General features: G+C 36.7%; 2 protein-coding genes across 6 annotated transcripts in view; both read right to left on the bottom strand.

Annotated features, from left to right (window-relative positions):
• Window positions 1–6,991: 6,991 nt before the first annotated feature.
• Window positions 6,992–24,170, bottom strand: tfap2c (transcription factor AP-2 gamma (activating enhancer binding protein 2 gamma)). 5 transcript variants are annotated; one of them, XM_039691927.2, is made up of 7 exons: window positions 23,140–24,170; window positions 17,316–17,768; window positions 17,184–17,235; window positions 12,659–12,881; window positions 10,047–10,165; window positions 8,305–8,446; window positions 6,992–8,179 (listed from the first exon to the last, which is right to left on the bottom strand). In XM_039691927.2, exons 1-7 carry the CDS (start codon window positions 23,167–23,169, stop codon window positions 7,885–7,887), a joined length of 1,314 nt encoding a protein of 437 aa, XP_039547861.1. In that variant the 5' UTR covers window positions 23,170–24,170; the 3' UTR covers window positions 6,992–7,884. The 5 variants fall into 5 exon arrangements, with proteins under 5 accessions (XP_039547861.1, XP_039547859.1, XP_088990629.1 ...); XM_039691925.2 differs by having other exon boundaries at window positions 17,316–17,771; XM_089134503.1 differs by lacking the exon at window positions 23,140–24,170 and adding an exon at window positions 20,103–20,419.
• A 142-nt stretch (window positions 24,171–24,312) lies between these two features.
• rtf2 (replication termination factor 2) overlaps window positions 24,313–27,895 on the bottom strand; it is a 37,795-nt gene continuing 34,212 nt past the window's right edge. The window contains exon 9 of the mRNA XM_039691931.2: window positions 24,313–24,884. Within this exon, the coding sequence (XP_039547865.2) occupies window positions 24,685–24,884 (200 nt within the window). The 3' untranslated portion in view covers window positions 24,313–24,684. The remainder of the gene's footprint in view (window positions 24,885–27,895) is intronic.

Raw genomic sequence — 27,895 nt, forward strand, 5'->3', positions numbered from 1 at the left:
CGCTGATGGAACCTTTTAAGGTTCTATATAGAACCTTTTCTTCCAAGAGTGCAGTTCAAGATGCACCGAAACTGGTAAACACACATTTATTATTCGCTACTAAAAATAATTTTAGTAACAAATAAATGTGTGTTTACTGGATTCGGTGCATCTTGGAACTGGTGTGTTTTGGTTGTCCTGCATGTCCTGGGTGCAACTATGTAGTTCGCTGCTTCACTACCATAGTACGATGCATCATTGGAGAAATCAACTAGCTAGTCACAACTGTTTCTCAAAACCCATTGTCGCAAAGTATCGTTCAACCACATTGGTTTCGCACGTGGTGGAGTAACAACTACTTTTAATGAAACTGTTTGAGATCCAATTAACGCTAGATTTGTTCATATAAATTACAGACATGTCATCTGAGGACTATTTCTAATTGTTCTCAGTTATTTTCAGGGTTTCTGCAGGTATCTTCACATGAAATTTAATGCCTTTTTAATGCCATTTAAAAAATGCCATACACGACCCATGACTAACCACGGATATTTATATATATATATATATATATATATATATAAGGGGTGTAACGGTACACAAAAATCACGGTTCGGTACGTACCTCGGTTTTAAAGTCATGGTTCGGTACATTTTCGATACAGCAAAAAGAAAGAAATGCCAGAGAAATTTCCTATTTGTTTAAAGAAAAAATATTTTTAAATAAGTGTGAGTTTTCCTAGATCTTGAAACTTTCAGGTTTATAAATGGGGGTCATGTTTGAAGGATGAACAAATAATGTTTTGGTCATCACGTTAAAAAATAACATTTAAATATATATTTATTTATATAATATTTGAATTTTGAAGTGCTGGAAAAAGATGTGTGAAGTACTTGAAAGCATTTCACCATTCCAGCCAAACTGGTTCCAGTTAGTGTTACTATATTAAATACATGGTGAATGTTGCTGGTCTGTGGACGAAAGTATTACTAGTTCATTCACGGCACAATGTTTCTCCTGGTTTCCATGACAGCGCTGTTTGATCTAATAGAGATCTACGGTTAATAACGGAGAAATGTGAATGCATCTCACTAGATCTCGCAGCGATGTTATTACCTCAGTGGCGAATTCAAATGTTTCCTTTACCGGATCTCTTAGCGCGGTGTGGTAACAGTGTTGCTTGATCGAGATCGGCTCGCGCTGCACAGATGTTGCTGGTCCGAACTGATAAACGATCCGTGAAGCACATAACGAGCAGCGCAGTTTCGTTCTGCTTTCATTACCCTTGCCATTTGGATGTTGCGCAACGTTGTGTTGGCCGCGTCAGCACGAATTTTGCCGGCAGGAAAAATGGTCCAAGCAATCGTTCGGTTTGTATGCGTACCGAACCGGAAGCCTCGAACCGAAACGGTTCAATACGAATACATGTACCGTTACACCCCTATGATATAGATGCTGTAGTACCCAACGTTCGTGGAGCAATATTTAAAAATAAAACAAAACAAAAAAAAAATTGTGTGTGTGTGTGTGTGTGTGTATATATATATATATATATATATACACACACACACACACAATTGTTTTTTTTAAATATTGCTCCACAAACGTTGGTGACTACAGCATCTGTTGTCGTCGTAACGTTACTTGTAGATTTGTCGGTCACACCAAAGAAATTAGCATGTGTGATTTTACGCCGCCGACGCCCATTGTCCCCAACTTAAATCCTTTTTTTGCAAACGCGGCAAAATCCTTCATAATGTTTACCAGCAACGGGCTGCAACCATGTCTTGAAATCTTCATTTTCCAGCCACTTCTGCTGAAATTTGCACTTTCCCATTTTTCAGTAGTTTCAGACCTGTCCACTGCTGTGCAAAATGCCCGCGTCACCTCTGAATCACGGCAATTTTGCTCCGGCCGGAAGCAATCACCAAAATGGTTCCGCGTGTTTATCATACTAACCTATTTTTTACATTCGATACTAACGTACATATTTTGCGAGCGCAAATACAAATTATTAATTATGAAGGCTATATTCAAATAAATTTGTATAAAATTCTCTTCAAAACTATAAAAAAAAAATGTAATGCCTGTAAGAATCAAATTTAATGCTTTTTAATGCCTTTTAAGGCCTTCATTTTCGCAAAATCCATTTAATGACTTTTAATGCTTTTTAATGCCCCGCGGAAACCCTGATTTTGCTTTATTACCAGACTCAATATTTGGCTCGTTCTTACATAGTAGAGCACGTTCGCACATGCGCACTCTTCAAAATCGGTATTTTTTTTTTTCAGGATTTTTTGATGAATAGAATTTCTAAAATAATTCGAAATAGAAATATTTTGTAATGTTACGTCTTTATGGTCACTTTTGACCAATTTAATGTGTCCTAAACAGCAACAAAAAAGTTTATAAAATGTCAATGGATCATGATGACACTTAGCCTACATTTTACAAGTGGGAGTCAAAGAGATGATCAAAATAAAGGATCATCACGCAGCATCAGTGACAGGTGGTTTACTAACAGTCGTTCACATCATACAGTTAGCATCCCGGCTTAAAGCAGCGTCCCAGGACCATGAGAATCAGCCATATGGTGATATGAACATGCAGGATTAACATCAATAGAAGAGCCGGTTTGGACGTCAACAGTTTAATGGACAAAACATTGATCAAAAATTTGCACTGGACATAACAGACTTATTATCCATGCACCCTTATGGCCTTGTTTCGCATCAAATGTAAGATAATTAGAGACCAAACAAGACAAACTCTTGTTTTTTGTTTCGTTTTTTTGCTAGAAAAGCTCAAACAAAGTGCTCTTAGAAAACCGAGAGCCCTTGCATCTGATAATGGCTTCAGTGTTGGACAGGGAACTCAGCCAGGCTGTTTTGATTAGCGCTGTTTAGTGCATTATAGGAGAATAAACAGGACTAGCTGCGTTTCGTTAGGCGGGACAGATGCTTTTAATTAAGCTGGATATGTCTTGTGAGCCGTGGAGTAATTCCTTGCGCAGGAAAGTAGGTAATGGTTGCTTCTGAGAAAGCAAAGAACCATCTTGCTGTTTTGGAGCGTTCCCGCAGAAAGACGGACATCTGTTGTCTGCCGCGGAGGGGTGAGGAGGCCGCGGCTTCGCTAGCGCTAGCGCAGGCTAATTGGCCGTACGTGTTGTGACGAGGGAGGGGGTGTTTGGGTGGCTGACACTGGAGACGCAGGCAGACCATCACATTCCCACAGAACGGCTCCAAGAACGGACGAAGAGGAGTCAGTTCAGGATAGCGTATAAATCTGTCTGTCCCAGCATGCACTGTTCTGGGGCGTTCAGGAAACCGCGCTATTGTGTAGTCATTAACAATTATGACTTTAAGAATAAGTTAATAAATAATAAATACGTATCTGATTGTTTCTCGCTTTCTGATTAAAAACGAACTTTTTTTTTAAATAGACTATCAGCCGATTTTTATGCCCACACTGTTTGTTTGTTTTTTAAACACATTATTTAAAAAAAATATATATATATTTGTTTTATGTATGCATTTTATGTTTAGTTTTTTATTTCCAAAACATTTTCGATAAAAAGTTAGATAAAAACAGTGACACTACAAGAAAGAATTTACTGATCTGTTCATGATTATTCATTCTAAATTATTGTGATAAAGGTGAAAAATATCGCTTCAGGGTTCGGCCTCTAAGCCTTTGCAAGGCTGTCCTTAATTCCCATTAGTCTTCCATTGGTCCCCAAACAGAGAGTCCCATCCAAACACAAATGCAAAAGCTTAAAATAAAATAAATATCTGGAGACTGTTTCTTAAAGGAGTAGTTCACTTTTAAAAAAACTTTTACTGATAATTCACTCACCCCCATGTCATCCAAGATGTCCATGTCTTTCTTTCTGCAGTCGAAAAGAAATTAAGGTTTTTGATGAAAACATTCCAGGATTTTCTCCATATAATGGACTTCAATGGGGTCCAAACGGTTCAAGGTCCAAATGAGAGTTTCAGTGCAGCTTCAAAGGGCTTTAAACGACACCAGACGATGAATAAGAGTCTTATCTAGTGAAACAAGCGGTCATTTCAATAATAAATAAAAAACTTTAAGTTTTATAAGCTCAAATGGTCGCCTTGCTCTATTCTGTGATGCTCGTTCGTGACTCCCCTGTTCAAACTCATTCATCAATACGAACTAATCCTTTTTCCGAGTCATTTGGTTGATTCAATGACCGAAATGAACGAATTGACTCGGGAACGAGTTCGGACAGGACAGTCATGAACGAGCATCAAAGAACAGAGCAAGACGAGCATTTGATCTTATAAAACTTAAACTTTTTTTTATTATTAAATGAGCGATCGTTTCACTTGATAAGACTCTTATTCTTCATCTGAAATTGTTTAAAGCCCTTTGAAGCTGCACTGAAACTCTCATTTGGACCTTGAACCGTTTGGACCCCATTGAAGTCCATTATATGGAGAAAAATCCTGGAATGTTTTCATCAAAAAACTTAATTTCTTTTTGACTGAAGAAAGAAAGACATGGACATCTTGGATGACATGGGGGTGAGTAAATTATCAGCAAAAGTTTTTTTTAAAAAAGTGAACTACTTAAAAGGATGACCCACGACCCAATCACACACACACACACACCAGGTGCCTGTATCCAACATGCAGGAAGAATTCCTCATTGCCTGTAATTTAAATTCATTCCCGGCATTTTCTGCAGGAATTCTTTGTTGTTCCTGCCCCCCATTAAACACACACACACACACACACACACACATCCGTCTCTCCGCCAACTTTTATGTTCCCATTATTTGGCTTCCTCATACCAGCAAGCAACCACTCGGCTTGACTCTTGCAACATCCCCCTCTTCCATGTGTACGACAACATCCGACATTTCCATCTAAATATTATATTTCTCTTCAACATCTTTCTGAAACATCCAGGCACTGGAATTGAGGGACTTTACAAACACCATTCAAAGAGAGGTTTAGTCACTATTTCCATCAGTGTCACTGCTAATGACTCCTAACACAAACCAGACAGTGACAGACAGCTGAGAAATGCAAGGAAATGTGTTACTACAGGTTATAGAGTGGTTCTCGGAGAGCCAGTAATAAAAGTATGACGGCAAACAACAGTGCCATTATTCATGTGTTTGAGATTTAGTCTTAGAATAGATTTGTTTTCTTAATGCGCATATACTGTAAAATGCTGTCATCTGGAAGCGTAGCATTTTACGCTATTGCCTTTGACCTGCGTTAGCATTGGTCATCCAATCATGGGTTGCAAGAAACCTAGATATGCCACTAAACAAATAAGCTTTGCACATCTTAATAAGGATATTTGCATATATTAACAGTAATTTATGCAAAACCAGAACACGAGATGGCGTTGATGTTAGCTTAGCATAGCAACACAGCTAATGCCTGTGGCTATTTTAACTAATTAAATTTCATGCATATTAAGGTATTGGTTTAATAAAAAAATATAAATTATGATTAAAAAAGGTTAAAGGGATAGTTTATCATCATTTACACGCCAAGCTCAAGTTTCTTTCTTCTACTGAACACAAAAGAAGATATTTAAGGGTAACCAAAAGTAAATGGCGAGTAAATGATGACAGAATTTTCATTTTTGGGTTAACTATCACCTTAGAAGTTTTTATTTAAATTTATTATGAAAACAGACTTTGTAAATGATATTCTGACGAATACTTTGACTTTTAGCTCATGCACTAACAACATTTGAACCCGTTGACTTTCATGGTAAGGCCATGAAAATTTTTGAAATTTCATATTTAGTTTCTCACATGTTTAAAACAACATGAGGTTGAGTCAACGATAACAAAATGTTAATTTTTTGGATAAGTGATTTAAACAAACGCGAAACGCGAACTCACTCACAACACAACATTGAGGCATTGTACAAAGGCAACAGCACTCGGCTTTGCTTCATATAGCGTGATAAGATTGAGTCTTCATGTTTGTCTCCATACGTTTTCAATTACACACCAGTTGCCATTTTCAGACTTGGGTTGCAACCAATACAAACAAGCACAACGTATCCTCAGGATGTAGCTTTCTATAAAGTTATGTCGCAAGCTTTTTGTAAAACTTCCGTGTACACTTGTCATCATCACGGTCGTCGATGTGGGTGTGTGTGTCCACGTTTCTCACCGATCAACACCTTTCAAGGAGGAAAGCTCTGCCACAAACACTACAGTCGACCATCAAAGCCGGTGTGTCTCAACTTACAGACTTGTGCAGGAAAAGAATCCGAATAATAAGTGCAGGCGGTTACAGTCAACGGGCAAAGCCACGCGTCCGGTCCAACAGGTTCTGAGGGGAGAAGCTCACACTTGCTCTCCTGTCAGTTCAGTTGCATGAGTCAGTCACTCAACGGAGACGAACACACACACCTGCAAGAAACCGACTTGCTGTGAGAACGAGTTAAGATAGGGGATGGTTTTGATCAGGAGATGCGATATCAGGCATCTGAATCTAAACAAAGTGAGATACACATGCTATCTTTACAAACAAAAGGATTAAAGATGAATAAAACGTTGATTGATTTCGCAACCGACCACATGGTGCATTAATAATAAAGTAGGATGATATAAAGAAAAAGAAAAGCGTTAGGGTCAATATTATCTTATGGCTTTGTTATCACTTCACGAAACCGTATTGAGACTTTCATAACAGAGGATTTAAATATGAAAACTAATCAAAACTAACACACACACATCACTGTTGTCCTCTCACGCCAATTTGCGAAATAATCGTGGTTATGAAAGGAAGGGAACGGTCTGTTTCGAGCAAACATTCGTAGCTAATCCAGGTAAGACAGGTGTTTTCTCGGAGGAAAGCTTTCGGATGGCCTGCTTTTTTATATTTAATGAGTCTGAGGGCATTGCTGACATTTATTTGACACACATGAATAGTCTATGTTCAGCATGCCTCACTGGCACGCGTGTAGTGAAGTGTGCAACTCGACGTCATAAACGGAAAGTCTTGGTCAATGCGATTCAAGAGTGTTGAGTTTTTATTCCTACAGCTTCAAACCAATATTACACATATTTATAAAGAATATCGATCCCAGAGCCTAACCACTAGCCAATATGATAAAAAAACAAACCCCTTTATAAAAGCTTAACACATCTTTTAAAAAAAAAAAAGTGGAACCAAACACCATAATTGTACCAATATTTACAAATCCCATTAAATTACAACATAAATTAGAAAATATTTACATTTGGGGAAAGACGAATGGAAAACGTAACTTCTAGTCTGACGTAAAGATGCATCGAAAAGACGCAAAACTGAACATGCGCACGCACACACACACACACACGTATGATATTTGATCATTCTAACTTAATCAAAACTCCAACAATTGCTCTCGGTTGTTCAATTTAAGCCAAATTTCTAGCGTAATAAAAGGGTTGTTTAGGAATCATATCATATATATCCACGCACACAAAACTGTCACTCCCACAAACAGAAGAACAATAACACTGCGTCCAATGAAGCAAGTTATAATGTCACACATCATTGGTAAGTCCATAAGGAGGTCAGCACCAAGGAGGAGGACACAGAGAAACGAAACTTCCTCCTCCCAGATCGATAGCGATTGTTAAAATCCACAATAACTCTTGAAATGGTGTCTCAACAACTTCCTCTTTGCAGTTCCCCTCTGGGAGACAACTTCCCGATGACGATGACGATGACCCGACTCTCTCGACTAAGGCTGAGCATTGAAATGTGTGTTGTGTCTGTGGAGGAGAAAGTGCCGGAAGACCAAGACGTGGACCTTGTCGGAAAAACAAAGCAGAACGGAAACAACTACAACGACAACGACGACGTAAAAACCGCTACAAAAACGGTTATTGCGTCCAAATTGTTTCGATTCAGCTCACTTTCTGTGCTTGTCCATCTTATCTACTTTGTTGGTGCCATCGGACGAGGCCTGCGAGGAGTCCCCGCTCGAGCCCATGTACATTTTGTCCACCTGTTTGAGCGCCTCGTTGAGGTAGTTCTGCAGCGAGGTCATGGCCGCGCAGATGGCCGGAGAGCCGAAGCCGTGGGTGATGAGGCTGAAGTGAGTCAGGCAGCTTTGAATCCCTGGCTCCAGAATGGGAGCTGGCCTAGAGTTTCCCAGGGGAGATCGGTCCTGAGTCAGCAGGTCGGTGAACTCCTTGCAGATTTGCCTGGAAGATTAGACGACCGGTTAAAGTATTAAACCATAAAGCAGGAAGCTTTCTCATTCTTAATAATGGGCTTGGCCACCCTAACCTTGGGATTAACGAGAACAAACGGATGGATGGTTACTCACTTGGCTGCCAAGAGCATGGTTTTGCGAGAGCTGATCTCATTGCGCTCCACGTGCGGTCGGCCAAGGTATTCGGCGATGGCCTTCGCGGGAAACTCTGTCTCACAGACGTACCCAAAATCCCTCGCCAGGTGTACGGCCTCACCTGTAGACGAGATCAGAGGTGACTCACGATGATTCAACGTCGGATCATGACTCGTTTGCTCTCTAAACTGAGATGGGTTCAGACGAATAGACTCTCTCTTGTGGATACACTGCGCGTCTTTAATGAGGCTTTGTAGCTGAAGGCGTCCAACGGTCCCCTAGACCCGACAGGCTCTTATTGATAGACTAGCACATTATTCACAGTCGTCATCTTTAAGGTCAATCTCTCCTCTTGGCTAGCGAACATGTGATAACAAGCCCTAATTCAGCTTTGAAGGTCTGTAAATAACTACGCCTTCTAGTCATGTTCCTGCTTCAGACCCATGCTCCCATTAGTGGTGAGAATGGTGACATTAAACGAGAGAGCTAAAAGTATTCTGCATCGCTCCTGGTGCTAGTTAACTCGTGATCTTTGAGCTAATGTCTCTGTGACGCATCGGTTCGCTATACTCGCGCAAAAGGTAAAAGTGGAGATGAAATGTCAAGAAATTAAAGACTTGAGACTGCTGCCAATACATGAGTAGTGCTGAGTAACGTGTATGACCTTTGCATGCAATCTATGTGTTGAATTATTACTAGCTCTATGGAAGTTTGAATTGGGAACAGGTTAGTTACAATTGAACTTCAAGACTTCAATCCAAAGCGTTTGTTTAAAGGAGTAGATCACTTTAAAAAAAAAAAAAGAATGCTGATAATTTACTCACCCCCATGTCATCCAAGATGTCCATGTCTTTCTTTCTTCAGTCGTAATAAATTAAGGTTTTTGATGAAAACATTCCAGGATTTTCTCCATATAATGGACTTCAATGGGGTCCAAACGGTTCAAGGTCCAAATGAGAGTTTCAATGCAGCTTCAAAGGGCTTTAAACGACACCAGACGATGAATAAGGGTCTTATCTAGCTAAACGATCGCTCATTTCAAAAATAAATAAAAAAGTTTCAGTTTTATAAGCACAAATGCTCGCCTTGCTATGTTCTGCGTGTCTACCAAATGACTCAAAAAAAGATTCATTCATTTTGATGAACGAGTTCGAACAAAATGAAAATGAAGAGTTTCATTTTGATGATCAAATCTTTTTTCGAGTCATTTGGTTCATTCAATGAACTCGAAAAAAGATTCTTTCATTTTGATGAAAGAGTTCGAACAGGAGAGTCACGAACGCGCATCACAGAACAGAGTAAGGCGAGCATTTGAGCTTATAAAACATAAACTTTTGTATTTATTTTTGAAATGATCAATCATTTCGCTAGATAAGACCCTTATTCATCGTCTGGTGTCATTTAAAGCCCTTTGAAGCTGCACTGAAACTCTCATTTGAACCTTGAACCGTTTGGACCCCATTGAAGTCCATTATATGGAGAAATATCCTGGAATGTTTTCATCAAAAACCTTAATTTCTTTTCGACTGAAGAAAGAAAGACGTGGACATCTTGGATGACATGGGGGTGAGTAAATTATCAGCAAAAGTTTTTTTTTTAAAGTGAACTACTCCTTTAAGCATTTTTGTAAACTAAAATATGCTAATGTTCTTGGCAGTTCCAATGGATGGTTTTACAGTAACTGAAGTGGACAATTGACTGATTTACAGTAAAGTGCTTACCTTCCACCAGGGCGGTTAGCAAGGTGACGTTAGCAGCCTTTCTGCGACCCGCTGGCAAGTTTAACCCAATTTTATCCAGTTTCTCCCTCAGGGATCGGCCGCCGTTCTTTGACTTTGCCCTTTGTATTAAAATGAACAAAAATTAGCACATTGAAATTTGTGAATTTCATTAGTGACCTTTAGCTAAACCTACCAATCCTATGTTATCAGACAAGCTTTTGTGCATGTTTGCTAAGAAACCCAGATGGAGTTATTATAGTCTTGGCTATATTATTGCTGAGCTTTTTATTATATTACTGCACATCCGCTTATTTAAAGTATGTCCAACTTCACCTAATACATGATTACTCGTGTATACTGTAAACTCTATTATCTCTCCCAGCTGTAATCTGCAAAATGCAACTATAAGGCATGAAGATAAACATTCATTTATGTAAAGCTGCTCTGAAAATGTGATTCAAAAAGCGCTATATAAATACATTTGACTTGATTGTACTTTCCAAAATATGTAAGCATTTAGCAAAAAATGCACTTGTGTTCTATAAAGCTCGTCTGAGCGAGCAATGCCGTAACCAAGAGCGAAAGGCTCAATTACCACAGGTGAAACACATGGATTTTATTTATTTTGTTTATGTTATACAACTTGGAGGCCGATGTGGAAAGAGGTTTTGGACCCAGATTCACATGAATAAACAGGCTCATGAAACAAAATGATGTCACAGCTCAAGTGTTTAAAATGCAGTGCAACGAAAATGCAGACAAAAGGCCCACTTGCTGTTCGGCCTCAGTGATATGCATGACTAGAGTTGTGGCCTGGCATCACCCTTCACTTGTGGGGTTAAGGGATTGTTAGCAGGAGGCATGAGTAAGTGCGACACCCCCTCCCCCCCACAACGCTTGTGCTATATGACCTACTTAACCAATCTCAGTGTGTTTGCGTCAGACACATATTGTTACAAAATCCTCAAGAGAAGGAGTCTAAGAGAAGAAATTATTACAGAGGGAATGTTTTGGGATTTATACTTTAAGATTATTTTATTATTTTTCATTTTAAGATTATTGATTATTTTAATTTCTTCCATGTAAAGCACTTTGAATTGCCACTGTGTATGAAATGGGCTATATAAATAAACTTGCCTTGCCTTAAGCACTTTGTCACCTTTAGGGTTAAATAAGGATTTTGATATTTAGCCATTTTTATAGTGATGTGTAATTTTTTTTTTAGATTTTTTTTTCTTTTCTTATTATTTGCATTCGTTATTTACGGAAGAGGATTAGCGCTAAGCAATAATAAAAAAAAGAAACCATCTCGAGATTAAAGTCATTATAATGATTAAACTTGTTAAACTCGATTAAATTTTGAGAAAAAAGTCGAAATACAATATCGAGAATAAAGTCGTTCTGTTTCGAGAAAAATCGCGTTAAAATTAGAGAAAAAAAAACCTCGAAATACAATCTTGAGAATAAACTCATTAAATATCGAGAATAAAGTCGTTGTGTTGCGAAAACAAAAATTCGTTAAATTTCGAGAAAAAAGTCGAAATACAATCTTGAGAATAAACTCATTAAATATCGAGAATAAAGTCGTTGCGTTTCGAGAAGAAAATCCTTAAATTTCAAGAAAAAAGTTTAAATGCAATCTTGAGAATAAACTCATTAAATAACAATAATAAAGTCGTTGTGTTTCGAGAAAAAACTTCCCATAATGACTTTAATCTCAAGATGGTTTAATTTTTGTATTATTGCTTGGCCCTAATCCTCTTCCGTAGTTTTTATGTATTTATTTATTTATTTATTGATTTTTATGTGACTTATAATATTTTTTTTGTGTGTGTGTGTGTGTGTGTGTGACTTGTCTTGTGACTTGTATTAGTCATATGATTTTTGTGTGCGTGCCCAATTAAGGTGATCACAGTACATTGATACAACTTGAAATGTGAATATGGATATTTGAGTTAAGGCGGCACGAACAATTACTTTTTTTAAGTTCAAACTACTTTTATTACAGAGCAGGTTGTGTCTGTTGTACTGAAATTAAAATCAGCAACATCTCATCTATACACACACAAATGAAGCTAGATAGTATGAAACATTATCCTACATAAAATCTAACTTTTCGTTTACCATGATTTCCACATGCACTCACAAACGAATCTCATATTTCTCCCCAAAATCAAGAGACAAAACATAAGAAATTATTTTTTTAGTGAGAAAATAGCTTGTTTTAAGACCTTGACAATTTTCATGCTAAGCATACTTTTGAGTTTATAGCAATTATTTTCAATTCTGATTGACATTTGACATTTTTCACTGCATTACAGTAAACGATTGTAATACGTTTTATTGAAATCTTATACTACCATAAAACTCAATGGTTTTATTTCACATCATTATTTTGCATTATGATAATGGTCATTTGTGGTAAAGATGGGAGTAACTGTTATGAATATAATGTCACCGTGGTATTTAAATATGCTTCATTCGCTTTGGATTTTGGATGAAATATATGACCCGGATGAAGTTCACCCAGCAATCTTTTTGTTATTTGCTCCAGTCTTACACGTGAATATATCAGCAGTATTGACTGTCATATTAATAGATGAACTGCTCACCTGCGTAAAACCCCTCCGAGCAGAGATGCGTTCAGACACTCCGGTGGAGACAAGCGTCTCTGAACCTCGGCCACGGTTACTTTGTACTTGGAAGTGGAGCTGAGAAGAGAGAGGCGTCCGGGGACGGAGCAGAAGACCTCGGTGGGGTTCGACACCATTCCCAGCAGAGACTCTTTCTGAAAGGGAATTCCAAACGCATTTCCCTTCGGCAGAGACACCGGACCTGGAGACGAGAAACACATCGGTGCCGTCAACCAAACAAGCTTCACAAATACAGAATCAACAGATTAGGCCAACACTTTAAAATACAATCCTATTGGATAATGCATTAACAAAGAGCAATACATTTGTTCCAGTATTCATTTATCTTTCACTCTAAAAACACTCCAACTTTGGGTCAAATATGGACAAACCCAGTGATTGGGTTCAATTTTGTAATTACATTTTTAACCCAACGTTTGGGTTTGTCTATATTTGACCCAAAGCTGGGTTAAAACAACCCAGCATTGTTAGAGTGCAGTTAATGTTAGCTTTAACAGATCCAACTTCTGATTTTAATAATGTATTAGTAAACATTAAAATGTCAACTAATGGTAACAAATGAAACCTTAATCAAATAATTGTGGATAACAGAGAATCATATTAACAAAGATTCGATTTTGACTAACTTGAATAGACTATATACACACACAACAGACGATAACATCGATATGATGTAATACAACACGAATATTAAAATCAGTCATACACTCTAAAAAAGTGCTGGGTTGTTTTAACCCAACTTTGGGTCAAATATGGACAAACCCAGCGATTGGGTTCAATTTTGTAATTACATTTTTAAACCAACGTTTGGGTTTGTCCATATTTGACCCAAAGCTGGGTTAAAACAACCCAGCACTTTTAGAGTGTAGTTAATGTTAGCTTTATTAAATCACATTAACAGATCCAACTTTTGATTTTAATAATGTATTAGTAAACATTGAAATAACTACGATTAATAAATGCTGTCTTTTTCACTGTCAACTAATGGTAACAAATGAAACCTTAATCAAATAATTGTGGATAACAGAGAATCATATTAACAAAGATTCGATTTTGACTATAACTTGAATAGACTATATACACACACAACAGACGATAACATCGATATGATGTAATACAACACGAATATTAAAATCAGTCATACACTCTAAAAAAGTGCTTGGTTGTTTTAACCCAACTTTGGGTCAAATATGGACAAACCCAGCGATCGGGTTCAATTTTGTAATTACATTTTTAAACCAACGTTTGGGTTGGTCCATATTTGACCCAAAGCTGGGTTAAAACAACCCAGCACTTTTAGAGTGTATAGTTAATGTTAGCTTTATTAAATCACATTAACAGATCCAACTTTTGATTTTAATAATGTATTAGTAAACATTGAAATAACTATGATTAATAAATGCTGTCTTTTTCACTGTCAACTAATGGTAACAAATGAAACCTTAATCAAATAATCAGAGAATCATATTAACAAAGATTCGATTTTGACTAATTATTCTAACTTGAATAGACCATACACACACAACAGACGATAACACAGATATGATATAATACAACACGAATATTAAAATCAGTCATACACTCTAAAAAATGCTGGGTTGTTTTAACCCAATTTTGAGTCAAATATGTACAAACCCAAGCTTTGGGATAAAAATGTAATTGAAAAAATTTACCCAATGGCTGGGTTTGTCCATATTTGACCCAAAATTGTTTTGTTTTTTTTAGAGTGTAAGGAGAAAACGCACGGTTAAGCTTCATTAGCATAAGATATTCAGAGATTCTTTACAGTGAGAATAAGAATAAACATTATCTGTATTTGCAAAAGTTGAGGCTGAGATGGTATAGATGATTCACTCTAAAAAAATGCTGGGTTGTTTTAACCCAACTTTGGGTCAAATATGGTCAAACCCAAATGTTGGGTTAAAAATGCAATAAAAAAAATTCACAGTTGAAAGTTAAATTTTAAATAACATTTTTAACCCAACATTTGTGTTTGTCCAAATTTGACCCAAAGTTGGGTTAAAACAACCCAGCATTTTTTTTAGAGTGTATGATGTAACATAAATTTTGACATGAACCAGAACGCAGAGCAGTCATCCATGCTATAATCATGAGCACTAAAAGATTGACATAGACATTAATTCAGCAAGGCAAGAATGTCTAAATTACTGCCTGACAAAAATGCATGGCAGAATCTGTCAATCAACACACACCAAAACACCTCATTTTTTAGCTCTTTTTTTTTTTGCATTCAATTCGATCTTTAGTGCATCTGTGGGTGTTTACACATTCTTCTCATTTGTTCCATTTGACAGCTTTGCAGGAATCTCAAGTGCTTGTGGAATTAATCAGGCTAGGTTACAAACCTGTTCTGTATATGCGTATTATAAAAAGCTGATCATAGCTTTTTGTAGCAACAAAAAAAAATAGGAATATTATCTTTTAAAAAGGAAGGAGAAAATGCCTTTTTCATGTCAAAGGTCACGCAGGACCAATTAAACAATGGTGTTGTGGTGCACATGCATTTGGAGAAGTTAGTCAAATGAGATGTCAACCTGAACAAAACTAAACAAACACTCTGTTGCAAACGTAGGCATTCTGGTTTCATTAAATTTTAGTCCTTAATTGGGTAAGTAAATAAATCATTGATCTCAACAGCTCGTGATACCACTAAACAAACAGACGTTCAGAAGTGTTTTTGGGTTTCGCTTATTTAAGAAGATTTCATGTCACAGCATATGACTGAACGAAATACCCATGCATGTTTAAAAGCAGCCACACCCCGACAACAGTTGATTCTTGTCTTCTTCTGTGCGTGTGTGTGTGTGTGTGTGTGTGTGTAGTGGGGCAGAATTGCGTTCTGACAGTGTTCTAAAGCAGGCCTAGGCCTCCTCTCTCTCTGAGCAAACACCATTTTAAGGATTGCCCAACATCTACAACTTTGGCTAGTCTGCCATTTTGAGAGAAATCCTTTCTTTGGCTTTCCATTCATGAAAGAGTGGCAGAATGCCCCGCGGATCATTGCCAGATTAGTTCAATGGAACACATGGCCAGAAGGATTAGTGATATATATGTATGAACCAGTACCACCTCAACTATACGCCTCCCTAAACCTTCATTTTTCACACTGTGAGAGTTTTTATAACACGGTTTAATCACGTCACTTCTGGGTCAAGGCAAAGAGTAAAAGCTAATATTGCAAATGCAAAACATTTTTATGAGGGTTTTATGACATTTAAAAATAATTATGAGTATGAAATCTTAAACTGCAAATAATATAATTTGTTAACACTTTAGTTTAGGGTATAACTCTCACTATTAACTAGTTTATTAGCATGCATATTACTACTGTATATTGTCTGTTTATAAAGCACATATTAATGCCTTATTCTGCATGATCATATTCTACATCTCTTAATCCGACTAAATACCTAAACTACACTCTAAAAATGCTGGGTTGTTTTAACCCAACTTTGGGTCAAATATGGACAAATTCAAACGTAGGGTTAAAAATGTAATTAAAAAATGTAACCCAATGGCTGGGTTTGTCCATATTTGACCCAAAGTTGGGTTAAAACAACCCTGCAATGTTTAGAGTGATATTAAAAGCAGTAATTATGAGTTAATTGAAGCAAAAGTCAGCTGATAATGAGGAAAGTGTGATTGATTATTAGAAATAGTATGCGAATTCTTTATGATTATAGTTTATTGAGACAGTGCATGCACTCTACCCAACGTTGGATCAAATATAGACAAACCCAGCGATTGAGTTAAAATGTTTAAATTACATTTTTAACCCAACGTTTGGGTTTGTCCGTATTTGACCCAAAGTTGGGTTAAAACAACCCTGCAATGTTTAGAGTGATATTAAAAGCAGTAATTATGAGTTTATTGAAGCAAAAGTCAGCTGATAATGAGGAAAGTGTGATTGATTATTAGAAATAGCATGCAAATTCTTTATGATTATAGTTTATTGAGAGAGTGCATGCACTCTACCCAACGTTGGATCAAACCCAGCGATTGAGTTAAAATGTTTAAATTACATTTTTAACCCAACGTTTGGGTTTGTCCGTATTTGACCCAAAGTTGGGTTAAAACAACCCTGCAATGTTTAGAGTGTATTAAAAGCAGTAATTATGAGTTTATTGAAGCAAATGTCAGCTGATAGTGAGGAAAGTGTGATTGATTATTATAAATAACATGCGAATTCTTTATGATTATAGTTTATGAGACTGCATGCACTCTACCCAACGTTGGATCAAATATAGACAAACCCAGCGATTGAGTTAAAATGTTTAAATTACATTTTTAACCCAACGTTTGGGTTTGTCCGTATTTGACCCAAAGTTGGGTTAAAACAACCCAGCATTTTTAGAGTGTGGAATATTTGAAGTTTCATTTGTCACACCAAAGTGATTAAAAAAGATTCTAGACTAAACATTTTGAATCTAAATTCATGTTAGAAAACAAAAATGCAACCAACCTTTTTTGATGACCGTGTGATCAGGAATTACACTACTGTGATCACCTTCGTGCTGCAAGAAATGACCAGGAAATGCATCACTGTCTATTTAATCAAAACAAACAAAAAGAAGAGTATTAAATAAACATTCACCTGAACATCATCCATTCCGTGACCTATGTCGTGCAATCCGATGTTATCACCTATGGAGTCGATCCCGTGTATGTGTGGGGGCAGCAGATCGGGCCTCCTGAAGCCGTCCCGCCTCATCCCGGACGAGCCCCCGTCCAGGCCCATGATGGGGCTCCCGAGTCCCACGCGCCCGTGGCTCCCGATGGGCTCTTGACCCTGCCGGCCCGGCCACGACTGCTGCTGGTTGGAGGCTGCGGTCTGGTGCAGAGAGTTGATGTTGAACGGGTCGAGGTGAGAGTACGGGTCGCCGGACTGCGAGTACGGCAGAGGCTGGTACGGCGGGGGGAAGTACGGGGGCTGGAAGTCCGAGCTGGCTGTGTGTGAGAGGGACGGTGGCGGGCTGTAGAGGTGCTGGCTCACCGCTGGGATGTGAGGTAACCGGGAGTTCCCGTTGCTGCTAACATCATGTCTTTCCTGCTAAAATAGAGAGTGCACCACATTAAACGTATTCTGATGACATGCAATCTGACAAATGCATGAATTTCACAAGCAATTCATATCGGAGGTAAGAAAAACATACATGCTGGCTGGTTTTAACCCAATTCTGGGTCAAATATGGACAATCCTAGCCATTGGGTGATATTTTTAAATAGCATTTTTAATTATCAGCTGACTTTTGCTTCAATAAACTCATAATTACTCATTTTAATACACTCTAAACATTGCAGGGTTGTTTTAACCCAACTTTGGGTCAAATATGGACAAACCCAACCATTGGGTTACATTTTTTAATTACATTTTACACAACGTTTGGGTTTGTCCATATTTTACCCAAAATTGGGTTAAAACAACCCAGCATTCTTTTTAGAGTGCAAAATGCTTTATTTGTCTTTGAAATGATGCACTCTAAAAAATGCTGGGTTGTTTTAAACCCAACATTTGGGTTTGTCCATATTTGACCCAAATTCGTGTTAAAACAACCCAGCATTCTTTTTAGAGTGCAAAATGCTTTATTTGTCTTTGAAATGATGCACTCTAAAAAATGCTGGGTTGTTTTAAACCCAACATTTGGGTTTGTCCATATTTGACCCAAATTCGTGTTAAAACAACCCAGCATTCTTTTTAGAGTGCAAAATGCTTTATTTGTCTTTGAAATGATGCACTCTAAAAAATGCTGGGTTGTTTTAACATGAATTTGGGTCAAATATGGACAAACCCAAATGTTGGGTTTAAAATGCTATTAAAAAAATGAAGAATTGAAAGTTGAAGTTGAGTTAAAATTTGAAATTACATTTTTAACCCAACTTTGGGTTTGTCAATATTTTACCCAAATTTGGGTTAAAACAACCCGGCATTGTTTAGATCGTAAAAACTTTTAAAGTCTAAATTGGGGAGAAAAAAAATGCTTTATTTGGTTTCCTTAAAATTATTGGTCTTGGAAATGATGCACTCTAAAATCAAATGTTGGGTTAAAAATGCTATTAAAGAATTTACAAGTTTGGGTTCAAATTTGAAATTACATTTTGGGTTTTGTCCATTGTTGTCCAACAACCCAGCATTGTTTAGAGTGTGGATACATGCGTTAATATGTTTTATGCAAATTAAAAACTGAACTTTACTTTATGCATGTTCTTCATCCGAAATGATATGCAAGCTCAAAAACATCAGAATAAATGTTTTCTTGAAACACACTCTAAAAAAGGCTGGGTTGTTTTAACACATTTTTGGGTAAAATATGGACAAACCCAGCCATTGGATTAAAAATGTAATTTAAAAATGTAACCCAATGGCTGGGATTGTGCATATTTTACCCAAAATTGGGTTAAAACAGCCCAGCATTTTTAGAGTGCATGCAGTTAAATGCAACTCAAAACGAGTTTTTGACTCCAAGCAGCCAGAGCTAATTTAGATGTTATGTTATGCAACCTTTCTGTGGGTTACCTAACCAAACATTTTTACAGTGTCATTTGTTCTCTTTCTAATTCACATGACTTAAACATCAACAGCCGTGCTGGTCTTTCAGCTCTGGAGAGCTTTCATGACTCCTTTTGTCTGGCAAAGTTGCTCGATAGTTACTGTCACCAGAGACACATGAATGACAATGAGCGACGGGCCATTTCTAGACAGCTTAATGGAGACCACATGCATTACACTTGAGAGTTTGCACTCATATTCATATTGAAAACCGATATTCGAAAACAATCGTGCCTGCGCTACTGGATGATATCGTGAATTAAAAAAAAAAAGGAAAGGAGAGAAAATTCACTTTTTATGGAATCACATAAAGATCCAGTCAAATCTGGATGAAAATAAAAACCACGTGCAATGATTGCGTTTCAAATTCAATTTTTTAATGCTGTCATTGCGCATATTTTTTTAGGCCAACAGCCTTTATTATTATTATTAGCTATTATTAAATGCGGGACTAAATGCACAAAATTATGCAATTTTTTTCTGAATTCACACTGTATTTAGAATTGACTATTTCACGTCTATTAAACGAGCGCATTTTAATCTTTGCATGGTCGCAAATCTGCGCGAGGTCAGATTTAAAATATCGAATTAATTTATTTGTTTTTGTAAAGAGCTTTAAAAAAACAATAGCATATATTTTCCTACCACAATAATGCAACTTCGCGCATAACTAACCAGCCATCACCAGTAACTTTTACCAGAGTTCACTTTGCATGTTATTTGGAAATAGAAAATGTTAAATCAATTTTTTTTAATCATAAACAGAAAACGCATATGCTTAATTCTCCAATAAAGGCTGCTCTTTACCCAGATTCTAACGCTTCTTCCTCTTACCTCGCAGTCATCCTCATACTTTACGTTATCCGCTAATTTCCACAGCATGTTGTGTTCGCGCGCGTGAGTCTCAGATGTGTGGAGATGTGGAGAGGATCGCTCGTGTTCTCGAATATAATCCAGAGAGTCCGGCGCGCGCTGCGCAGAAGTGAAGCATCAACTCAGTGTTGAAGAAGGAGGATGAATGAAGAGAAACTCATGCAGCTCGAGACAACAACTAATTGTGCGCAACGAATTGGAGGGTTCCGGTCCAAACACACACACATACACACGCGCAGAACAGAAGCACTCGACTCCCTCTGACGGACTCGGACTCAGACTCAGGCTCGACTCTCTGACTCTCTTTAGATTCTCACTACTATATTTGGATGATCTAGCAGTGGGCGGTGACCTAATGCACTGGCTACGTCAGAGCGAGCCCGCGTCTGATTGGTCATTGTCAGAGCGATGGACCAATCACAGAACTATCCGTCTGTGCAAAGCCCAAATCTGTCCTGGACGAGAAGTCGCGATGTTTACCGATTCACTGAAACTAATTATACAAACAAAGCGCGTTAAATTATGCACTAATTATTATAATTGAAACTAACCGTTATTTACTCCATAATAATTATAATAATAATAAATAGGCCTAGGCCAATTGTTTGCAAGAATTAAATAGACAGACAGACAGACAGACAGAAAGCCTAGATAGATAGATAGATAGATAGATAGATAGATAGATAGATAGATAGATAGATAGATAGATAGATAGATAGATAGATAGATAGATAGATAGATAATATTCATGTAATCTTGTCCATTCAAATGTATATGCTGATTATACTTTGTAAAGAAAATGAATTAAAAAGAAAAAAGAAAATAAAGAATAGGCCTATTTATTTTCTGAATATAATAGCTATGTTATGTAGCATTAGAAAATAAAATACTAGGCTACACTGTAAAAAAAATATTGTTGGTTTAACGTAAAAAAATGAAGTAACCTGGTTGCCTTCAAATTTTAAGTTCATTGAACTGGAAAAATTGAGCTAATACAATGAAGGAGATTGATCATCAGAAACTCAAAATATTATGTTATCTGAACTACAAAAATTATTTAAGTTGATTTGACAAAAGAAAAAATGTGATTACAAATCATGAAAATATTTTGAATATCATGAATATAAATTTTTTACAGTGCACAATACTAAAATGCGGAACATAAATTAAATATAATATTAGTAATGAGAAAGAAAGAAAGAAAGAAAGAAAGAAAGAAAGAAAGAAAGAAAGAAAGAAAGAAAGAAAGAAAGATTGATTCAGAAAATTAGAAAATGAATTGTAATAGTGTCTGTTTTATCCCTGTACTTAATGAAGCGCGAGCGGGTTTGGTGTGTGTGAGAGAAGCTTCACAGCGCGAGTGTGTGTTACTGTCAGATCCTTTCACACATCAGAAACGACTGTAACCCCGAGGGACAAACATCTTCTTATATAACCTGCTGGAATCGCAAGTAAAACTTCCACTCGAGGCAATACTAAGATGCAGGAATGCCAGTTGTCATAAGACAATAATAATAATATTATTATTATTATTAAATATAGATGCCTGCAGAATCTAGAGATAAAAGAGCCTGGAGCGTCAAACTCTTGTGCCGCTGGTGCAAAACGGAATCACTACGAATTATTTAATAATTAAATGATAGGCTAAATCATCAAAATGGTATTGTAATAATTATAAGTAAGCCCAACTGTCATTCAGTGTTTTATTTCAGCTCAAAACTCACCGTCCCGAAATTAACAAAAATGCGACATTTACAAATGAATAGGTGCTTTGTAAAAAAAATCGTACTAATTGAAGGAATTAATTAGTTTTGTTTAGAATTAAAATTAAAAAAGAAATAGAAAAATTGAAGCACTTTTCAAATGAACGTTTCTTGAAACAGGCCCTGCGCTGCACGGAACAAGGAAAAGCGCAATCAAATACAATCAAAATAAATATAATATACATTCTGTGTTTAATCATTTGTTTATTAGCACATACAGGCCTAACATAGCCCATAAAATAACTCGAAACCGGGGACGGTTAAACGTCTGTAGCGCAAACTTATTATTCTTACAATAATCTGCTAATGAAAGTTGAGTTGTAACCGTGTAACATTAACAGAGAAACAAGGGGGTAAAGCATTTTAAATCTTGAACATTAGTTATTGTATTAAATATAGCCTACTTCAGAATGACCCATTACTAACCTCAAGCGCATTTCAATTTAACCATTTTAATTAAAGGAAACATCTACGGAAATTTACCTATTTTTTTCTTATAGCCTATCTTTAAAACTTGTAACACATGTGTGTATATTAGTCACTTTAACACTTGTGACCAAACAAAGTGTATGCGACACAAAAAACATTGCAGCTCATGCATGATTAGCCTTTTAAAATCATTTAGATGAAAGATGAGTACCTATCAAATTAATGAAGAGAATCTGCTAAATCAGTTTGTTATTTAACATTCGTTAGCATGATCACAAATCAAATTATAACCAACAAGCAAAATGTTTAGTCAAATCGGTAGATTTAATTTGTAAATCCTTAATTTTGACAGGCTTTCACATAGTAGCTCATTTCTAATTGGCTGAAATTGTGAGTGTCTCCTACTATAAATTTTCAATTATAATTAAGTGCTTGTGTTTATTTCCCCTTAATTTGCAAAAGGCCTAATAACAAGACCGAATTAAATGTTTAGATAATTAGACCAATGCATTGATTCCTATTGTCTTCACTGAGATAATGCAGGTATTAACTGGTTATGGTTTACATCCACGGCAATTTTGTTGTTGTTATTATTATTATGAATAATAGTTGTTGTTGGTAATATCTTCAGGCTATACGTTCTGCAAACGCAAGTAGAAGGTTCTGGACTGGAGCCAGTTTACACCAATTTAAACCATTTAATATAAGCTACAAATGAACAACACCAATGCTAAATCTGTCGAAAGGTCGATTATTAAAATAGCATTTTTATGCAATAGCGATTAAGACATGAATTGAAAGCTTACCCGCCAGTCCAGCCTCTCCAGCATCGACATCTGCTTTCCTCGCTGTTCAGTCCCGCAGTGAAGCAGAGAATGCTCGCATCACGCGCGCGCCTGCCGTTCAGTACACCTGGATGCGCAGGACAGGCAGAGCGCATGCGCGGACTCGCGGAACACCTGAACATTCCGATCGATGAGGATGATTAGTCATCACGTCAACTCTGTGCATGGAGGAGCAACACACTTGCACAACGCCGCTTTAATTAAAAATCGAGACAAGGCCATCAAAAGAATTCCCACACATTTGGTCTAATCGGTTGACTGGTTATGGATTTATGACAATGATTGCACTAATTAAGATAGAGCGAATTATAACTAGATTAAATCGTGACAGACTTTCCCATTCAAATCCGTGATTTAGTGACTAAAAGAAGAAAAAAAATGTCTGCCTTAAATTAAGTAGGTTACAATGACCTTAAAAGTCATCTCAACTTATTTTTGATGAGTTAAAGCAATGTAAAAAGAAAAAGAAAAAAATGTTTAGCTGATATTTTGAACCTTCCTCAGCCTAAATTATTTCATTAGTCCTGCAAGGCTTTCTATAAATAAGCTTTCTATTTAAATATGCGTAATAACAGCTTCATGTTGCACAAAATTCTGACAGTATAATTAATACAAGGCATTGTGAAGTTTGACTGACACTTTAGGTATTTCTCAGGCTTTCTCACGCACATTGCTGTAACTGACGACACACACACGTTGTGTTCTCATATTTTATGGGGACTTTCCATAGACAGTGACTTTTATACTGTACAAACTGTATATTTTATCCCACGAAACTAACCCTACCATTAAAACCTACCATCACAGAAAACATTTAGCAATTTTAAATTAAAAAAAAAAAAAACATGACTGAGTCTGATTTATAAGACGTTTTTTTCCTCATGGGGACCAAACAGATGTCTCCACATGGACACGGATTTTGGATATTGCCATCTTTAGGAGCATTTTGTCCCAATAATGTAGTTTTACCAGGCAACACACACATACACATAAAGGAACTGCAGACTGTCAGCTACAACTGATCTAAGAGGGATTGACTGGGAAAGCATTTATTCGTAGATATCTACTGCCACCCTGTGGTCAAAAGTAGAATCTCAGTGGCATGACTAACAAATTATAAGAAATGATGCATGATTTTTTTTTCCCAGATTGGACCTTTATTGTATCCACAAATAACGCACCTTTAAAAGTACAACGCATAACTACTGTAACTAGAGGGTTATTTCACTTATACTGACACTTTCAGGAGGATGGAAAACATACAGCCTATAAACTTGTTTTACTGCGATAGGTCACTGAAATGAAGCGGTTTAAAATAAGATATTGCTGCAAAGCACAATCCAGCCAAATAATGAAAATGGTAAAGACGAGCCAACAAACACTTAATCATGCGACTAAATTAAGATGATCGGCTCGAGGTAAATACAAAATGCAAGAAATAAGCTAAAACTATCGCTCCGCCTAAACCCGACCACTAGAGGGCGAGCTTCACTAGGAAGAGCGCACTCAAAAGTGGTACGGTGTGTGTGTGACCCAGTTGGAGATCTGGTCTTTGGTCCGTTTGGCAGAGCTGTGGGAGGTGAAGAGAGACTTGTAGGTCTCAGATTTATCCATCATGGCTTGGATTGATCTTTTGCTGCCGACGGCGAGACCCGCGGGCGCCTTTGACGTCTTCGAGCTCTCGCCGGATGTGGACGGTCCCGGAGCTGAGCGGGAAAAACACATTGAGCATTCATAAGGGTCAGGATGTCATGTTACATGCAAACTACACTCTTCGAAGAAACAGTTCTATTTAGAACCAGAAATGGTTCCATCCCCCGCTTCATATATGGAACTCCAAAATGGTTCTATATAGAACCATTTTTTTTGGTAAAAAGTATGGAACCCCAGGGTTCTATATAGAACCCAGAGGAACCATTTTTTTAAGAGTGTATAGAATCTTTTAGGGGTTCCAAACACGTAGCGCTGATGAAACCTTTTAAGGTTCTATATAGAACCTTTTCTTCTAAGAGTGTACTACTAACTATCATGGACGCTTATCCGTAATTCTGCGTGACTGACCTCTGTGTTCAATGCTGCCATGAAAACATAAAAAGTCTGACAAAAGTGGAGTGATTATAATCTTTTCTTAAATTCTTCCTTGATTATGATCTTTTGTTGGCACGTCAGACCCAAGTCTCATCGAGATTCTGGGAACCACATGTTAATTTTCTCGTATTTGTGGCGTGGTTTACGAATGCCCAGAGACGTTTATTGGGTGCTACATATGTCTATCAAACGCGCCTGTCTGTCATAGCCAGTCGTTTCCATTATACCAGATGACGTAGAGTGACAGAAATTACACGAGGAAGAAGACAATGGTTCAGAGATTTATGTATACACGATGGTGTGTATCTTACGGCCGTTTCACACCGCATATGTGAGTAGTGCATATTTGTGTGTGTGTGTGTATATATATATATATATATATATATATATATAGTCAAGTCAAGTCACATTTTTATATATAGCGCTTTTTACAATACAAATTGTATCAAAGCAGCTTCACATTGATAACATGAAAATAATTCAACACAGATCAATAATATTGTTGAATATTAAATGTCCCCATGTGTGCGTATATATATATATATATATATATTTAAAAAAATGTAAAATATATATATATATATATATATATATATATATATATATATATATAAACTACCATTTCGAGATTAAATCAAAAAAAAATTTACATTTTTTTTAGATTACGTCAATCTCGACCCATTTTAACTTTAATCTCGAAATGCTAGATTTTATTTTTTTTTTTTTACATTTTTTAGATTAAAGTCGAAACGTTTCGAGAAAAAAATTGAAATGCTAGATTTTCTTTTTAGTTTTTTTAACTTTTTTTTTTTTTTTTTACGTTGCGATTCAGGGCTTCCGTATAAGGGTGCCAGAAGGGGCTCTCTAAAAAAATAATGCATAGTGGTTAAATTTTAAAAAGATGAATTTTTATTGTGATTGTGAAAATGGTCTAAAATGCTCACCTATATTATAGGTGCTAAAACCAGTACTTTACGTGTTAACAACAGTTTCACACGTTTCGGCCACAATGGCCTTCCATACGAGTCGTGTGCGGCACGTTAAAAGTTATTTATTAATTTTTTTTCCACTAATATGTATTTAACACACTATTCACAGTACAACACTGCTCGGTGTAGTGTGTCAGCGGCGTTCTGATCGGTTCATTCATATGACTTTGCAACATGCACTCGTCTCAATGAACGTGACAAGACATTCAGCAGACGCAGAACGTCACGTTCGGCATACGAGACGTTGGTACCTAGCAGCGTGAATAAAATCGCACTGTGGCAGGAAAGTATGGGGAAACCCAGGCTAGTCTTTTGTATGTTCTCTTAGTCTACTGAGCACAAGCTGCATTCTATAACAATGTTGACAACTCTCTACCTCTCTCTCTCTTTTTTGAGGACAAGACAATCCAGGGTGCCTAGATGAATTCGCCACTTAATTTGCATATTGGGGTAAATAATTTGCTAGTGAATTCCCATGTGGCTTCCACAGATTCACATGAGGACACCACAGTTTGACAAAAGGATGGCAAGTGAGATGTTTTGTGTTGTTATTGATTATATACAGTGCGGGTCAGAATTACTTGCCCCCTTGGTAAATATGATCAAAGATGGCTGTAAAGAATAAATATGCATTGGTAATCCTTTGGATATTTTATTTAAAAAATAGGACAAATCTAACCTTTCATTGAAGGCATGATAGGAGAACACGATCTTGGAAAGAGGAGGTTCATAAAAAATATTGGCTGTTTTTATTTTATTTTAATATATATATTTTTTAAATAAAATATCAAAAGGATTAACAATGCAGATTTATTTTTTATATTTCATATTTACCAAGGGGGCAAATAATTCTGACCAGCACTGTAAGCATTATGGGTCATAGAGGATCTATACTTCCATAAGGATGTATATAATACCAAATGTGTACTAATAGATGCATATCATCATAAAGACGCAAATAAATATTCAAATGCATTGCCGTACAAAAATTTGGGGTCAAGATTTATTTTAGAAAGAAATTACTTTTAATTAAGGGTAGATGCATTTACTTGATCAAAAGTGACAAGACATCTATAATGTTATAAATGTCTATATCAAATAAATGCTGTTCTTTTGAACAATCTAGTCATCAAAGAGAAAATGAATCACAGTTTCCACAAAGTCGTCTGATAGTGATAATAACCAGAAATGTTTCTTGAACAGCAAATCATCATGTTAGAATGATATCTGAAGGATCATGTGACACTGAAGGCTGGAGTAATGATGCTGACTAATATATTGATATAGAAACAGATATATTTTAAATTGTAATAATATTTCACAATATTACGTTTTTTTCTGTATTTTTGATCAAATAAATGTAGCCTTGGTGAGCAAATTGACTTCTTCCAAAAAAACATTTAAAAAAATCTTACAGCCCCAAACTTTTGAACACTGTTTACTCCCGCTAAAGACAAATGAACTTGAATGAAAATGCGAACAGATTTATTAAAAAGCCAGTTCTGGAGTCGTACAAGACAACATGCGTTCTCTTTCTCTGCTGTCATGATGGATATAAAATAACAAAAATAAAATATTATAAAGCTTACAGTTCTATATAACAGTGTACACACTGCCTGCCTACTATTTATAAATCACAC

The sequence above is a fragment of the Pimephales promelas genome, chromosome 8 (assembly GCF_988280905.1).
Source record: "Pimephales promelas chromosome 8, fPimPro1.hap1.1, whole genome shotgun sequence".
Lineage (NCBI taxonomy): Eukaryota > Metazoa > Chordata > Actinopteri > Cypriniformes > Leuciscidae > Pimephales > Pimephales promelas.